Raw genomic sequence first — 17,855 nt, 5'->3', positions numbered from 1 at the left:
GGGGAAGCAATGAAGAGGGACCATAAGATGCAAACAGACACCTATGAACATTACAGAAAATAATAACTATAATTATATGGAGTAAATCTCAATGTATTCATGTGAAGAATTCTCTTCCTGAACCTCTTTCTCATAATAATGATATTAAAATTAACCTATCACTGACTTAACAAGGATGTAAAACAAGAGTACAAAGGTGAACCTGTTTCTGCTCACTTCACTGTGATCCTACAGAGACAGGAAGAAGGGGGCGGGCTTAAAAACACAGGAAAACGCCCAGGGGAAACTGGAAGCAGGACAGCAGCATCAAAACAACTGAGCCCTGAATTCATTCAACGTGGAGATCTTTTAAAGAAGATGCACACTGGGTAACCACTTTGCAACTATTAAGTCTACACCCTTTCCTAGTCCTGGTAAGCTACTGAATAGTCCTTCTAGAACAAAGCTGAACATATTGTGAGGGTGTGATGACATGAAATTACTCAGCTTCTCATATTTCTCTGAGGTACACATCTAATTTGTCCACGGGCTTATTTCGTGCAGGCACTCTTGGTGATTAGTTAACTCAATACAGCAGGACTGAGCTGCAAATGACTTATTCAGAGGAAAATGATTATGGGGAAATCTCTGAATTCCACATTATTTGAACTCTTATTCTAGGCTCATTTTTCAATTTCTATCAAATACTATATAAACTTCCATTCTCTTTGGAGACAAAGAATGTGTCTCAGTAATGTAATTTTAATATCCACACACCTGAACAAGTTCTAAAACAGAATCCCAAAGGGAAAGCCCCTACACTATTACTGAATAGCATGCAATTATACAATGGTTTCTCATTATCATGCCTTCTTAGCTTAAAATTTTTAATGCACAAATAATTAAGATACAATGAGAGCTCCATAAATAATCAGTGCGACAAAATACACCTTTTAAGCAGAGGTAAGATCTGGTATCTAGGGGCTGGAGAGATGGCTCAGCAGTTAAGACCACTGAGTGGTCTTCCAGAGGACTGGGGTTTAATTTCCAGCACTCACATGGCAGCTCACAACTGTCTGTAACTCCAAGATCTGACACCTTCACACAGACATGCATGCAGGCAAAACACTAATATACATAAAATAAGAATAAGTTATTTTTAAACAAAAAAGATCTTGTATCTATTATTTCTTCACAAATAATACATTGTATTAAAAAAATCATGATCAAAATGTACAAACTCAGTTTTTGTATTCACCTAAGTAAATGCAACAGGATTAAGCCCACAGTTTAAGAGTCCTTGTAGCACAGAACTGTAAGTACTTGAAAGTAGGAGATATTTTCCTGCTCTTAGCTTTTATCATGTTTAAAACATCTCAGTATGGCATATCCTCCTCCGGTCCACTTGGATTACTTGGATCCTGACAAGCGAATGTCATAGAAACTATGACTTCTTGACAACTGACTGGGTGTGGGGGGCTAAGAGCTGTGTCCTGGAGCTGCGGCTGCCCTCTCACTGCCAGTCAGCTCAAATAGGAACTATTACTGGGACCCAGTAAGAAGGTGCCACACTGTCTTCTCACCCGCACTCAGAAACTAGTTCCACAGATTAGCAAACCTCACAGTAATCTTCATGCTGACATCCACAAGCTGAAGGTCACAGCCTGTGAGCTAGCACTGTGGACATAAAGACACTATGCAGGTCCTCACAAACAACTGAAAATATGAAGTACCTGGAACTTCTGGTGCCTTCCAATCAATAGCCTTTCGGATCTAGAGGGAAACTGTCACCTTGCCTGCATGCCCATATACATCAAAAAGAATGAAACCAAATTCTCATTGCTTAAAAACTTCCAAAGTACACATTTATCAAGTGAAAAGAAGCAATATAAAAATAAAAGCCAGCATTTGAAAACATATTATTCATGCTATCAAATAAAATACGTAACTATTTGTACACATCTTTAAAAACATGACCTAGCAAGAGCTACGGCATAGCTCAGTTGTAAAGTGCCTTCTGGCATGTGTGAGTCCTGTATCTCATGTCCTGTGCCACAGAAGCATGCATCATGATGAGCCAGCCAAGGTCCACCGACACCCCTAAAACCACTCTGTGTGGCCCAGCAGTGGGCGGCAGCCCTCCTCTGCCTCATCCACGTACTCTGTGTGCAACTGCAGGTACATGCCTGACTGTGTGTGTGCAACAACTGCAGGTACACGCCTGACTGTGTGTGCAACAACTGCAGGTATATGCCTGACTGTGTGCAACTGCAGGTACACGCCTGACTGTGTGTGCAACTGCAGGTACACGCCTGACTGTGTGTGCAACAACTGCAGGTACACGCCTGACTGTGTGCAACTGCAGGTACACGCCTGACTGTGTGTGTGCAACAACTGCAGGTACACGCCTGACTGTGTGTGCAACAACGGCAGGAACACGCCTGTATTTAGATTGCTCCCATTAATAAACACAAAACCTAAGACTATGAAATGCATAGGATTCTAGATACACTTCTGAATATTCCTCTCAGCAGGGGGAGCTAGCACTCTCATCTTGAAGGTCTACCATATAGGATGGAAATTAAATTTTTGATTCCAATTATAAAATTTTAGAATGTTAGATTATCCTACTAAAAATCTCCACAAAGAAAATTATTTCAGATTTGAAATTTACCTTTGTCTTGAAATTCCTGAAGATAGCTGCAAAATTTAAAAAAAAAAAAATTAAATGTGGTTGAAAAATCAAAGAAAGGTCTAATTAATGACAATAACTCAAATCCAAAATTTATATTATAAATATACATCTAGAGAAAACACTATTTCTGTACTGAAATGACAATTCCAAGAGACTTGGGAATTTATAATATATGCATTTTTATAGGTTTAAGTATAAGAGAATTAAAAAATACATAATAGTAGAATATATATCTTTAATATCTCTAATATATTACATTTAATTATTTAATGCAGTAGCAATTTAGAAGATTTTCTTTTTCAAGGTCTGATGGATAGTAAAACCCTCAAATATGTCCTCGGATGCTCAAAATAAACACAATGTTTTGCTAACATACTTTTTAAAATTACATAACTATAAACAAAAAGGGTATTATAATTGCTTAAAACTACTGTAGTAGAAATATATTTTGTCCTTTACAAATAACATTAATAAATCAGCACATAAGCATTAATTACAGTTATTTCTGAGTAAGAAATTAGTATAAAGGGCAAGTGACTTACACAGACTTTATATTAGTATAAAAGGCAAGTGACTTACACAGACTTTACATCTTTTATCTTCTTAATGAGCGATTCTCTCTTTTCCTTTGCTTTCTTGGATAAATTCTCCCCTTTCAGTGTATCTGCTACAAATGTTTCAACATCTAAACCATGAAACAGAAAAACAGGATACAAATTACAGAAAAGAACCATTCCTTGTGAAGACAAATAGATCAATGATTATTTCTACACTTACGTGTTAATATCTGTGCAATCTATGGTAGTTATTTATCAGTCCAAAGCATAACAGTTGAAGTATGTTTCAAAAACTAAGTTGAACAAATCTGTTCACCACTTAACTAAAAAAAAATCTGTATATTCTACTGATGCTTAGCATAGAAAATACTATTTGGATGTTTGGCATTATTAAACTAGGAAGAAGCATACAAGTTTTAATAAACTATGGTGCCTCATAAAACAAATTTGCTTCTATAAAGCAAGTGGAACACTTTTATGCATGTACTACTATCGCTTTATAATTATTTTTAAGTTGCTATAAGAACAAGTCATTTGCAATATTTTATAATGATAAGCTAAAGTCTCTGGCAAGAGCGTGTTTTTCTCAGTGTAATCCACTTTCAGGAACACATAATATCTAATGCTGAAAGGAAGAAAATAAATCCCTTTTTTTCTAGCCAAGATTCCCAAAAACCTGCCCCACTCGTGCTGGCTATGCAAAAGTCAAAAGACAACCAGTTATGTGGTTATGTGAGCCCTTGCTTCCCATCCTGCTGTCAGCCACCTGGAATACTATTTAGATAAGGAAGTGAGAAATGGGTTATTCTATTATTTAAAAATATAGTGTCTAAGAAATAGATTTCTATGGCTTCATGTAACATTTCCCGAGTCTCTTCTAAAATTTTAGTAAACTCCTAAATATTTTGTTGACTAATACTCTCTCCTGTAAAATTCCAAGAAGTCCTTGTTGGTTTGATTCCTAGACGTCCATTCTTATTTAATTCATGAAATACTGGGTAGCTTATACATGTTTTATTTTTAGAATTTCATGGCTCATTTTAAAATATCTCTTAGAGAATTACATTAAAACTTTAAGCATGACTACAAAGCACCACATTTGGTACTGGAAAGATGTGTGTCTTACTTTCTTTTTATCTAACTACTTTGTCTCTTAATTTAGATCAAAACATAATATTACACATAAGTAATAAAAAGTGCAATAATCTCAAGTGTATTACAATAAGCCATTTAAAACCTAAATATACAGAATATAATGCAATCAATTTTAAATTCTTGATTACAAAAAGTATTTTGCTCCAATGAAGAATATGGATTAAGATGTTACAGATTCATAATAAGTACACAATTTTTTGCTAAACCAATAAACGCAAAGGAAAAATAAAATTAAAATATGAAATTCTCTCTTAAATAACTTCTAGTTTGAAACCCAGAAACAACAAATACGTTAAAAGCAAGTAGCAAAATGAAATGAAAGCAAAATGTCCTGGCTCCGCTTTCCTTCTGTGGCCCTTAAATTAGGGAGAAAAGAGGCATTGTCAGAGGCCAGTGTACGTGGGACAACTTTTCAAGTGGGTTCAAAACAGTAAAACTTGGTTGCAGCAGTTTCTACCCACAGGAGCAAGCCTCCTTTGGACAAGCATACTTCAGCTTAAAGAGAAGATCATTGGTTTCCCAGTAACTGTTTTTGCTAGCTCTCTCCCAAACTCAGCCTACACTTGCAAGACTCAGGGGCACATAGACTGGTAAACAGTCTGCTTAATGTTATTTTCACTCAATGTTTGTCTTTAATTCCCTCTTCCATGAGTATTTAATTGCCTATTTTACATTTTCATTATGCAATCCCAGTTTAAACAAACAGGATCTATCTTCTATCTCCGGAAGCAATAACAGAACGAATTACTGCCCGAGTTATTTCTTTAAAAGGTCATTTCAGTTTTCTAAAAACTCAGAAAACATTACAAAAAGGCTGCATGCTCTATGCAATGTTTCCTAAAAGCCTCCCCAATATGTTCTGAGGATGCGAACCCATGCCTCTATTTTGAGAAAACATTTGTAGAAAGGGTATAGGGAAAAAAAAAATCTGTATTTCTCGAGAGGAGGACTAAGTACGGAAAACATCTATACTTTTAGAAAAGTAATTTTAGTATATTTATTCCCAAGCTTTTCCCTAGAAAAAGGCTTAATAGCAACTGGAAGGATTTTCCAAGCATTTGGCTTTTTTGATAATTCTCCAACGAGACGCAGAAAAGAAACTGCTTTGCTGGTGGTGGTGTTTAACAAGAACTTTAGCTGGGAAGGGCTGTGATAATATGATTTGTTGGTTGCCGAACAGCCTTGGTTGGTATTTAAGTTTTTCAAGTCCAGGGTGCTTCTTAAAATATACACCGCGTCAAATCTAACGGATGGAATCGTAGCCTGTCCTGGCAGCCACAGCGGTGCTGCGCAGTTCGCCGACAGTGCTCCCTGGGGCTTTTGTCAGCTCTGGAGCAGGAACCAGGGACAAGGCTGTCCTGGGGTGCCCAACCTTGCCCCCAGAAACCAGCCCAAACCCAACCAGACTTAAACCTCGGGGTTCTTGTCCACATAGCTGGGAGCGGAGAGCTGGGCGCAGAATGCTGAGCTTGGGGCAGCCACGCCAGACAAATGGGGTTGGATCTGAGGCTTTGTACCTCAAAGCCAGAGTAATATTTCAAAAGCCAGCAATAAAACTCTTGGGTAAATCAAGGGCTCCTCTGGCTGGTTGGAAAAGAGATTTGAAGCTTTTTATTGTGCTCTAAATAGCCCCGCAAATGGTAAAGAAGCCTATTGCGCGGTGAGCCAGCAAGCCGCTGTGGCCCTCTTTTACCTTCCTTTAGGGGTCGTGTCCTTCTGTTCATATGTAGATTTCGCTGACTGCTTTCTGCCTGTAATTCGGGGAAACGTGGTAATTTGACTACAAGAAAAGGTCAGCCAGCGCAAGACTGGCCACTGGGCCCAGGGACTGAGACTCCCTTTTTCTCTGAGGTGAGTGAGGTTTTATTTTACCAACCGGCGCCAGCCACGGAAAAGCAGGATGGGGGAGGCTACTGGCTCCTGCTAATAAAGCCTGGGAAAGAGGTTGCCACCAACGCAACAGATCCTATGGTCCCCTATCTCTTCTTACCCTCTGCAGCCTCAAAGGCTACAGGTCAGCACAGCCTGCCGCCGAATCACCCCCATTTCCATGGGCCTCTAACCACAAGTTGGCAACAGGAAAAGGTTATCCTAGTGAGTGGTGGGAAGTTTGCTCCTGTTACACCTTAAGTTTGTCAAGAGTAAGCCATCCAGTGGGAACAGCTGTAAAGATCTGGAGCAAGGCAGCTGAAAGATCAAATTTACAACTGTTTTGTACATAAATGTTAAGGTCCGAAAACAAAATTTTAAAAATTATGTGTTCTGCTCAGCAATCTTTATGCAACTAAGGCAGAGGCCACTCAGCAGACATATGACCCTGAGAGGCAAGAACTCAACACTCTACCCTCTGAATCCTACTTCCAGTCTCCTTTTTGTTTCCTTTCTTTTTCTTTGTACATATGAACCCCTAGAAAAATTGCCACTCTATCTTCCTCTAGAGCAAATGAGGGCAGGTGCTACGGAACAGCCTAGAATAAGACCGGCAGCCTGGAGAACAGGTCACAAAGGTAACCCCCCTCTTCTGTCCACCTAGCGTACACACACACACACACACACACACACACACACACACACACACACACACACACTCCCTCCCTCCCTCCCTCCCTCTGGGATGGCCTGAATCTGCCTGAGAGAGAAAACAAGAACTGGGATGGCACCACCACCACTCGCTAAGTCCCAGGTCAATAAAATAACTGTAAGAACCAATCGTGGCACCCCAAAGGGCTTTACTACTTAATTCCAGATGTTTTCCTACCTTATGGTGTAAACCAGGTTTTACTTTGTGTTCTTTGAGCTGTCAGTCATCCAACTTAACATGTTAACTTAAAGCCTACACTTTCAGCTGCCATCAGAACAGAACAACACTTTCTTTTCTGTTAAAGCAGGGAATGGACTGACCAAAAGCTACTGGGGAAAATATAAAAATCAATTAAAGTGGGCACATGCAGATCAATGGAGCCAAATACCCCAAGTTGGAAAAATGGCTAATTGAAAAGTTATTGATTGTTCTGGTCAATGCCTTCCCCTGGATTACCTTGCACTTTTGCATGTTACAGCTGAACTGGGGGCTTTTTAAACATGGAAAAAGACATGAAGGAGCACAGATCTCTAAGTGTATCTGTGTTTTATAATCCAATCAGCTACAAAATTTTCAAAACTGGCTTTACTCGATAAATGGTTTATTTTGGTAAAAAGCTGATGATGAAAGATAAGTCTGGCCATCTTTCAATCTCTTAAGATTTATCTCATCAAAACCTTTTCACCACACATTTTCAAAGAAGCCAAAATAAGTAGTAACACATTAGTCTGAGATTTACACTATACCCACACCACTGTTGGGTAGCATCTATTGTAATGTGTTCAGAATGTGATTGAAAAGAAATGTAAACTCAGTGAAATGAAAAAGATAGACTTGGCTTTAATTGAAAAAGACAAACTAAATAAATAATGAGTATATAAAACCTAGCCTATGCCACTTTTATCACCCATATAAGACAATTAATGTTCAATTTATGAGAGACAACTGAACTGTGTTTCAAATCACCAGAGGCTTTCCTTCCCCTGGCATCCGTACCATCTTTCTACAAGTACGTCAAAGCAAGCAAGTATCAGCAGAGATAAACATACTTGGAAAGCTTACAGCCTGCTCATTTTTTAAGGACATTTAGATGTTTTGAAAGAAACTAATGCTGATTAAGATTAGATTAACTATCTAAATGTTCATAAAATCAAGAGACTTACTTAATAATCCAAGGCAAAAAATACTTTCAATGTAAAGCCATTCAAAAATAGCCCCCAGTAAGGAAAAAGAAGGCATTTTACTCATAAAGTAATAGATAATAAATTTCCCAATACTACATCTTTGTTTACAGATACTATTTGAGCCAGACAAAATCCCGATAAACTTCTGGTCCCTTGATTTGCAAACTCCTATCCCTATTTGTAGAAGAAAGTATTTCAGAGATGCCATAGGCTGATTTCACTTTCAGATCAAATGTTCTCTTATCAACTTTATACTCATTAGCTGCTGCTGCCAAAATGGGGCAGGCTTGCTCTTGCTCTGTTGGGATAATCCAGGTACTAAAAAGTAGGTGACTATTGGTGACTCAGTAGGTGGCACTCTTCCCTTTGCATACTCAGCCAATGCTCCAGAAGGAACACGAGATATACCATAAATAATTCTCAGACAGAAAATAAAACCAAAATGTTAACCAAATTATAAATAGGAATTGAAAAGGTGGAAACAAACCATCCTGTGGTTGGCACTAAAAACATCCTATCTCGGTTTCAACTGAATTGCATTCTTAATCAAGTGTCCCTAAAGGGATTATCAATTACACTGTGTGAAGGTCTAAAGAAAAGAAAAAAAAAAAAATGTTCTGAAATCCCCAATAGGGGGAGAAGGGGCAATATTTCTAATCAAAACTGCCATCTGAACAAAATCTCAAGGTCACTTTGCTGAAACCATATTGTCACTTTGTTATGGTTTGGTCAGTTTGATTTTAATTTTTCAGCATACTGATAACTACTTTCTCCTAATATTGGTTTTATCTTCTAATTTATTAAGAAGGTAACATGCTTTTCCAACTTTCCTTTTATTTGTTGTCATGATATGAATGGATGGGAGTCTGAATATTTGACTGCAAACTACCGACAAACCCATATTTAAAGGGTAATTAAACAAATGAGAACAGCAGGCGGCACTCCCAGAGCTGCTCACCTTCTTGCCTGCCAGAGGAGAAATCACATAAATCAAGACCATTTTTGCTATTAGTCCTAGTCAAAATATTTGGGTATGGGGTAAGATTAAATGGCCAAGACTTGGGTCTATCCTTTGGTTTTAATTATCCAAGATAAACCTGTTCTTCCATTGTTGGGGAGGGGGGTTAAAGGTTGACTCAACAAAATGTTATATAAACTGTTCTAAAAAGAAGAACTGAACATTTCTTATTTTTAAAAAATATAGGCCTTCAATTTTTAGTGTATTGATGCTATAGAAACTGTAACTGTTTAAACTATACTGTCATTTTTTCAAGGGTATTATTAATTGTGGGTTAAGCATAGTAACTTTAGTTTTGCATTCCCAGACAGTGTTTTTAAAGATGAAAGGAATAAGGAGGGGACAAATACTGAAATGGCAGTCTAAAGCTACTATGAGAAAGCAAAACAATGACAAAGAAAAAACATGATTAAAAAAAAATACATTTGAGCACCTATCTCCATCAAGCAAATACTGAACGTGTATGACATATGATGACTCAGATAATGAGCATATGAAACATAAAACCAAATGCCATTTTTCTTCCTTCTGAAAGCAGAGGGTTTTAAATTCTTGTAAAGGCTGGCTCCTTATCTAATTCACACTGTGCCACAAATTTTAAGAGTCTTAACTAATTACAAGTACCAGGATCAGAATCTCTTCTTCAATTTAAAGAAGAATGTACTAAGTAAGTCAGCAATATCTCTAAAACCCAATCAGTTAAAACACTTAGCTCTAATTTTACAATTCTATATTTAATCATGTACTATCACCCAAACACCTGAGTGATGGAATCGTCAACCTGCATCCCAATAAGATTCAAGGGTGACATCTAGTCTAAAGATGTTAATGAAACATAAAACCTTAGCCATCTTTGAATAATTAAAAGTTGTTTTAAGCCGTGAAGAAGACTAGCTCACTTGTTTAATTCCTTTACTATATACCATATCCATGAGCATCTTCTAAAATAAAGTGTAAGGCAAACTTGCAATCTATAAACATTTATCGTTTTAAGATTTGTTTTAACCCCCATGCATCTTATAAAAAGATAATTTCAAAAACTGTGCTAGTACAACCTCTGACTTAACAGACCGCAGAAATATACAGAAAGTTAGCAGTAGCAGATAAATGTGTAATTCTGAGCTTTGGTTTACATGACACAAGAGAGAGCCACAGAAAACACTTGTAATCTATGAGGCTCAGAGAGTGATGGGCCTTACAGTTCACACAGCATACATACTATGCTAGAAGTATAACTGTGAATCCATATGGTAACTTGCTACTAAGGGAGCTGTCAAGCTTTAAAAGCTAAACAGAGGTATTTTTTAAACAAACAAAAAAAAATGGACCTGGAATAACTAACCTGAAAACAATAACAATTGTGGAATAAAACAGTTTTCGTGATCTAGTTATTAAGATACTTTTCTAAACATGCAATTCCAGAAGATGACCCCCCACAAAAAAAGTTAACTATAAGTAAAACAAAACTGATATTCCTATAAGTGCCCATATGATGAAAAAAAAAAAAAACGCTTCCTTATATCAGCATCAATAGGTCTTTCATCATTTCTTCATGACACTCGTTAATGACAAGAAGCATTTCTCAGAGTGACATAGTACACCATCATCCTGCATCATGCTCATACGAATACAAGACTGCATCCATACATGTACTTGAATTTTTCCATCATCTTCATGATGCACACAACCCAACAATTTAACAAGGTATTATGACGCTTGCTCTCACACTATTGCAACAGTAACTTATTAGTTGAATTGTGACATTTTAGGTGGCCTCGCTTTTTAACAATTAAAGTACACAACTTACAACATCTAGGAGAAACTTTTTAATTCAGTTATCCATGATCAGTATTGGAAGAAATTTTTTAGAGACAGCCAAACTAAAATTATTCCATTTCCAGAATTCTGACATCTACAAGACAAAGTATATAATGGTATCCAAGACCATCAGGATAGGGAAGCCTTAAGCTACTCTAAAAAGGGGTATTCTCTACTTGATACAGAACTATAGAGCTTTTCTTGATCCTTAAGTGGAAATACACACCTCCATACATTGCTAACAGTAGGTTCATAGTAGCACTAGGAACCACAGTTCAACTCTTCAAAGTTCCTATAAATGGGAATGTAAAACCGAAAAGGGGAAGATGATGGTGCAAAAGACGAAGTTCTTTCATCACGTGACACAGGAAGTCGGACTTTTAACACATCCTTCCCTTTTCCCTTTAATAGTTACTGAGGCTGGAGGCAGTGGCCATTTGAAAATCAGGCACACTTCAAAAATGTAAACATGTTTGACCTGACTGTTCAAGAGAAAGATCTTTTGGAAACAGCACCTTTGCACTTCCTACCTCCCAACACCTGCAGCCCTACAGTGTCCTTGCTAACTAACAGCGGCACCCCTCCCTCCTGGCCCGGCCGCCCAGGAACTAATGCCTGCAGTTCTCAAGCATGCATTCAGCAACACTTGCTGCCCATCTCCCGCCCTCACTTTCGGGTCTCTGGGAAACTCGCAACTCCCGGCTCTCGGGGGAGGATCAGCACGTCTCAGCATACACGCCCACTCCCTCCTGGTCCCCGCACCCCGGCTCCCTGAGCCCCCGACTCGGCACGTCCCCACGGCGGGCAGGTGAAGGCTGAGCGCTTCTGTCCCTACCGGCTCGCCGTCCCGCGCCCCCGCCCCCAGTGTCACCGCCCCCTTCCCGCTTTTTACCTGCCAACAGGTTCCTAATTTCCTCCGGGAGGAGGCCGGGGCAGGACGTGCTGCTGGGGTTGGGCATGGCTGTGGCCGGGCCCTAGACTCGCGCTGGCCGTCCGGGTGAGCACGACGAGCCGGGACACGGCCGGGCCGAGGCTCGCAACAAGGAAGTCCCTGGCTCTCCAGCCAGCAGTAGCCGGACCCCGGGCCCCGCCCCGCCCGGGAGAACGGGGCGGGGCCACGGGACAGGGGGCGGGGAGAACGGGCTTGGAGCCCGACTGCGCTTGCGTAGCTCGTGCTTTCTGAGAGTCTAAAGAAAGCGCCTCCGGGCAGGCCACGCCCACATGCCCTCCGGGCAGGCCACGCCCACACGCGGAGGGGCGCTGGAGGCGGGGCCGCAGAGGGCAGGCAGCGGATTGGAGCGCTGTCACCTGACGGGCCTTGAAGTGCGTCCGCGCCATTTTTGGTGCTGGTGCTGCAGACGCCCCTCGGTCTGCCTCCAGGGTTCCGGGAAAGGACGTCTCCGCGGTGCTTCACGCTTACCTGTTTAGGGACCGTCTGAGCAGTGGTCGTTCCCACCGGGTCACGCCTTGTCTGGTGGCCCACCAGCAAGTGCCCACCACCACCCCACTGGCATGACCGCCTTTGTCCAACTGTTTGAAGCCAATAAAGTCTCATTTCCGCCAGTCCTTCCTGAGAGCCCCAAGCAAACGGCGGAGCGTTCTGATTGGCCCTGACAGTACTTTTCTCCCTAGTCTTGGAGTGAAAGATTTCCCTGGCTCTGATGGAAGTCCCAGACATTATCCATTTGGGGGCGGGCACCCAGAGAGTTAAGTTGGTACTACTAGTAATCCACCCGTACCGCTGTCCACCTGTATTTTTTAATTGCTAGTAGTGATTAGGAGAATAAATATATAAAATATGTTTTCTTTCATTTAGTCAGCAAAGACTGGGCCTTCTGTCATTAAATGGTACAGGTTTAATCTAAATCCCAAGAAGACAAGTTCTGGCTATATTAGAATCTTGTGTGTGTGTGTGTGTGTGTGTGTGTGTGTGTGTGTGTGTGTGTGTGTGTGTGTGTGTAAATGATAGCATTCAAATGCCATTAACTTTTACAATCACTTAAAACCTACTGTGTAGAAGTGCTTGTTATCAAAGCAAATGAAGCTACCAGAGTCACTGAAGAATAGGGAAGAGGCTGATAGGAGTCTTCAAGTAGATACTGACAAAGCAAAACATTTTGAGTGTCCCCTGTATACTTGTTTTGGTAAATTTGTGCTTGGAACAGTGGCTACTGAAATGCCCCAAGTTGCACCGTCCATCTGTCCTTTGGCACATCATTTTCAAAATGACACACGAACATCACTTTACCCACATTTCTCTTCATAGAGACAGTGGCTATCGTTTATTATTTCTCCTAGGTACAAATGTTGTCAAAGCTCCAATCAAAATATAAATTGCTTATTCCTGTACACTCCAGCTTCTTTTTTAAATATTGTTCTATTTTCAAGACAGGGTCTCACTGTGTAGTTCTTGCTGTTCTGGAACTCACCATGTAAACCAGGCTGGCCTTGAACTCACAGAGATCTGCCTGCTTCTACCTCAAGAGTGCTAGGATTAAAAGCAAGGGCTACTACACCCAGCTTCCCCTCCCCCTCCCCCTCCCCCCCCCACTCCCCACTATTCCCCACCTCCAGCTTTCTTTAGACCAATGTTCCTTATACTTTAATCTGCCTTAGGATCACTGAGAGAAATTACTAAGGTGTGGATTCTCAAGTTCTACCCCAGAGAAAAACAGTCTCTAATAAACAAATATAAGCTGTGTTGAGATTTGATTTTGAGAAACATTTCACTACTATTTCCGATTTTTTACAGAAGAAAATTTGGAGTTAAGTGTCATCCCCAGCTGGAATCCTAAGCCTAATATAGAATAATAGTGCTATTATGAATATTTCATCAAAAAATGTCAGGGTTAAAGAATAGATCAAAACTTGTACTTAACATGTACAATTCCCTGTACCAGGTGAATATCAGTTTTTTCAAATAGTATTCATAAAAACTAATACTCAAAATGCACTTTGACACATAATTCTCAAAGAAACAATACTAGGTACTAATTCTAAAAGGAAAAATTAGAATATTTAGGTGCCCTTGTCTTACAAAACAGTAAAGACAAAAATTTAACCATTCAAGTAAAACATGTGAAATAATAACCAAAAAAAGACACCTTCAAAGTGTCTATTTAACCAAAATGGAATCCAAAATTCCTACCCAGATGATCAATGTGATAAATTATAAGAAGAATGCTGAAAATTAATTTTTTGTGGAGTTAAAGGTGAATTTTATTCTTCTGACTTTAAAGATTTAAGAACTGTTATTAAACCACAAAATCATCCACTTTCCTAAATAAGAAATTCTTCTGTGGACACTTTATGCTAGGAAAAATTATTCCTCCCTTTACTTTAGTCTTATATTATTCTCTGTCTTGTCACATTTTTATTAAGAGCCTCTAGATATCCCAATCCTTTGTTGCCTTCAGATAGAACTGACCACATTTATTTTTATTCTTATGTTTTATTTATTTGTACTCAGTTCATTCCACAAAGGAATGGAGGTGATTTGCTCTGTATCAAATAGACAGCTCTCCAGAGTAGATCAAATGGACAGTGTCTACACTCCTCATTATGACAAGTCCTTCTTGTTAGCACGAGACAAGAAACCATTAAAATTGCCTTAAAATGTATAGCATCTAGTAGTCCAAATCAAAAAGGCAATAACAGAAAATGGACTTTTTGTATGAAACACACTTCTTCTATTTAGAAAACCATTTTCAGACACAGGTTTTATCTGTGTCTATGATGGATGCACTTAGGAAGTGCTTTGTATATGCCATTATTTTTAGTGTCTCTTGCTAAAGTTACTGCATTGATTGTAAGATGGAAAGAGGAATAGGCTGAAAGAAATGGATTCTTATTTCTCTTGTCTTCCAATGTTTCATAACAAAAACTAATAGAGAAATCAAAACACACTTTTCATACTTTAGTTGTGTTAGTATTCAAATAATAATAATAAGTGAAACTTTAAATCTCAACCCAAAAGAGGTTGAGGCCCCCATCCTATTCCACAGAAAATCCTAGACTCTCAGAAAGTCTCTTGATTCTTTTCTCAGCAGTAGATCCTCTAGTTCAAAGAAAATAATATACATCCCTAGAACTAAAACTGAACCCCTTCTCTATGACATTCAGACTAAATGCAGAGTGCTGAACAAGGGCATGCCCATAGGCATGCCTATATTTAAAAGATGTGCTCGGAAGAAAAGGTGGCAATGGCCAAAACACAGTTTACTTTTCTTTGCCTCTCATCTTCATTTCTGTTTAGCTTTCATGCAGAAGAAAGATTACCCTTAGGCATAAAATCTGTTATTTATTTCTGCATAATAACAGTTAGCAGCTTTTGTTACGCAGCTACGATGGTCAAGAATCCATAAGCAGAGTGACATGACCCTGCCCCAGCATCTCCCATGAAGCCCAGTAGCAGTCATTCACAGATTTGACTACAGCTAAGAGGATCTGACTGAAGAAAGCTTATCCTTGGGCTGCTGGCTGGCACCCTTGCTTCCTCACTGGCCAGTAGTTCTTAACAACATGGGTTTCTCTTTGGACTAAATGAATGACCTTTCATTATAGCCACTGTCTTTTCCAAAGTACCAAGAGATGGAGCAACCAAGACAGACTTGTGCTTATGTAGGCTGAGTATATTGGACAAAAGAAGTAATTGAGATGTTGTTTAGTTCTAAGTTTAACCCACGAAAAACTTTTAAACCTGTCTTTCAAGTCTCCTAGTAATGGCTATTAAAAGGGTGTTGAGAATTGAAGATTTATCATTATTTCCATTTGAAGTTTCTAGATATGTTGTGTTTTTTTTCATTGTATGGCAATAAACAAAAAAATTATATTCTTCTTGGAATTCATATGGATTTATCCCCCCTTAAAAAATGTGACATTGAACTCAATGAAAACCAGAAAATTCTGATACTAATAGTTCATGACTGAGCTTTTAGGCTATAATTTCTTAGTCCTGAGTCTTTTGTCCCAGCCTGTGATACAGTCACAGCCTGTGATACAGTCCCAGCCCACACCATAATTATTACTTTTACTACTATAGCTTATTACAATAGCAAGACAACAAACACATCCATTCAAATTGCCCTCCTGTTTATTTGCATATACATGTACCCAGATCCTTTTCTGTCTAGAGCAATCATTTTAATATAAGGAGAATAAACAATTTTACATGGGTTGGATTTGAGTTCCAAGATGTTCTATGCCTTTAGGATTCTGTAAATTGGGAATAAGATGAGAGCCCTCATTCCAGTTCTGGACCTGTCAGAGGGTTAGCTCTTACCCAGTCAGAATCCTCCTTTTTCTTTCCAGACTCGAATTGCTCACCCACCTCACCAACGAGTAACACAAGTCCTCATGCATACTAAACACTGCAACTGAGCCATACCACTAGCCTAGCCATAAGGTCAATTTGGATGACAATCTAGTTCTAAGCTTTTATCCTGCTTCTAACTGGCTCTGAGACCAAATCCTAACTAAACCAACTTTCAGTAAAGAAACATGTTTACTTGATTACATCTAGTCTTCTGGAAGACAACTGTCTCACTCCCTGTTATGATTTGAATATGAAATAGATACCCACAGACTCTTGTGTTTGAACTTATGATCCCCCAACTTGTGGTGCTGTCTTGTAAAGTGTGGAGCCTTTTGGCCATGGGATCTAGTTGGCAGGTACAGGACCCTAGAGGAGGAGCTAGCAAGCGATTGCCCAGCCTGCATCCTTCCCTCAAGCTCTCTGCTTCCTGACGACACAATGGAACCAGCTGCCTCATGTATGCCAAGCACCTGCAGCTGCCACGCTCCTCTACCATGGTAAATCAGTTTAAGTTGCTCTTGAAAACATTTTATCACTGGCTATGAAAAGTAACCAGTTCACTCACAGTCCTGCACACTGGGGTTCTCTTCTACCTGGAACTCCTGAGAAGAGAGGAACCAAAGCGCTGGGTTGTCTTCTGTCACTCTAGTCCCCAAGGTTCATTAAGAACCTGCAGAGGAAACACTTCTTCATGATCTAGTTTAATGAGCAGTCCTCTCCACTTGAACTGTTTTGTTCCTGCTCTGGCTCATGAGGTTAGTTTGAGCCATGAGGAGGTACACAGAAAACATTTTTCCCTCCCTTTTAATTCTTTTCATGCAAGTCTTTGCTTTCTACTTGAGAGGCGTGATAGCTGATCTTGAAAATTCTCTTTTATTCAAGCTCATTGCAGAGTTAGGAAGAGTTATCCTCCAGGAAAGGGTAAGATTCAAGGCTGCTTGTGAAATTTAGATTTCCCCAGCCCTCCTATCCTCATGGTGGCCCTCATCATCACTCCCTAAAATTCTACCAATTGAGACTAAGGATTTAGATAAGAAACCTTGGTCTGTGAAGCCATGTTTTGTGGTACCTGTAATGTATGCGCAAGTCAGTCATGGTAGACCCTAACCTACCATCCCAACTACTTAAAGAGACCAGAACAGAAGAATGGCAAGTGCATGGCCTACATTGGGCTACAGAGTAACACCAGCCTAGGCATTTAGTGAAACTGCCTTACATGGGCTACATAGTAACACCATGCCTGATATTTAGTGATACTGTCTAACACGGGCTACAAAATAACACCAGCCTGGGTATTTAGTGGCACTGCCTAACATGGGCTACAATGTTTATCATGAGCCCTCACACTTAGTGACACTGCCTTAAAAAAAAAATTGGGGGATGTTGCTCAATGGTAGAGAGCTTGCCTAGCAAGTGTGAGGTCCTAGGTACCATCCCCAGCAGCAACAACAACAAAAGTAACTTTGGATGAAAGATAGCAACCGAGACAATATTTTGTAATTTAAATATATGATTCTTCCAAACAATGGTTCCAAGACTCCCAGTGTGAAGCCA

The 17,855-nt window shown here is 39.6% G+C and overlaps 1 protein-coding gene across 1 annotated transcript in view; it reads right to left on the bottom strand.

Moving 5' to 3' along the window:
- The window catches only part of Skap2 (src kinase associated phosphoprotein 2), a 149,901-nt gene extending 137,806 nt beyond the window's left edge, over positions 1 to 12,095 (bottom strand). Inside the window, exons 1-3 of the mRNA XM_027429626.2 lie at positions 11,880 to 12,095; positions 3,254 to 3,359; positions 2,654 to 2,679 (exon numbers count right to left, since the gene is read on the bottom strand). Of these exons, the coding sequence (XP_027285427.1) occupies positions 2,654 to 2,679; positions 3,254 to 3,359; positions 11,880 to 11,946 (199 nt within the window). The 5' untranslated portion in view covers positions 11,947 to 12,095. The remainder of the gene's footprint in view (positions 1 to 2,653; positions 2,680 to 3,253; positions 3,360 to 11,879) is intronic.
- Between the last annotated feature and the right edge of the window lie 5,760 nt (positions 12,096 to 17,855).

Source organism: Cricetulus griseus, chromosome 8 (genome assembly GCF_003668045.3).
Source record: "Cricetulus griseus strain 17A/GY chromosome 8, alternate assembly CriGri-PICRH-1.0, whole genome shotgun sequence".
NCBI classification, from domain to species: domain Eukaryota; kingdom Metazoa; phylum Chordata; class Mammalia; order Rodentia; family Cricetidae; genus Cricetulus; species Cricetulus griseus.
The sequence above is the reverse complement of the archived record's forward strand: the minus strand, read 5'-3'. Positions and strand labels throughout refer to the sequence as shown.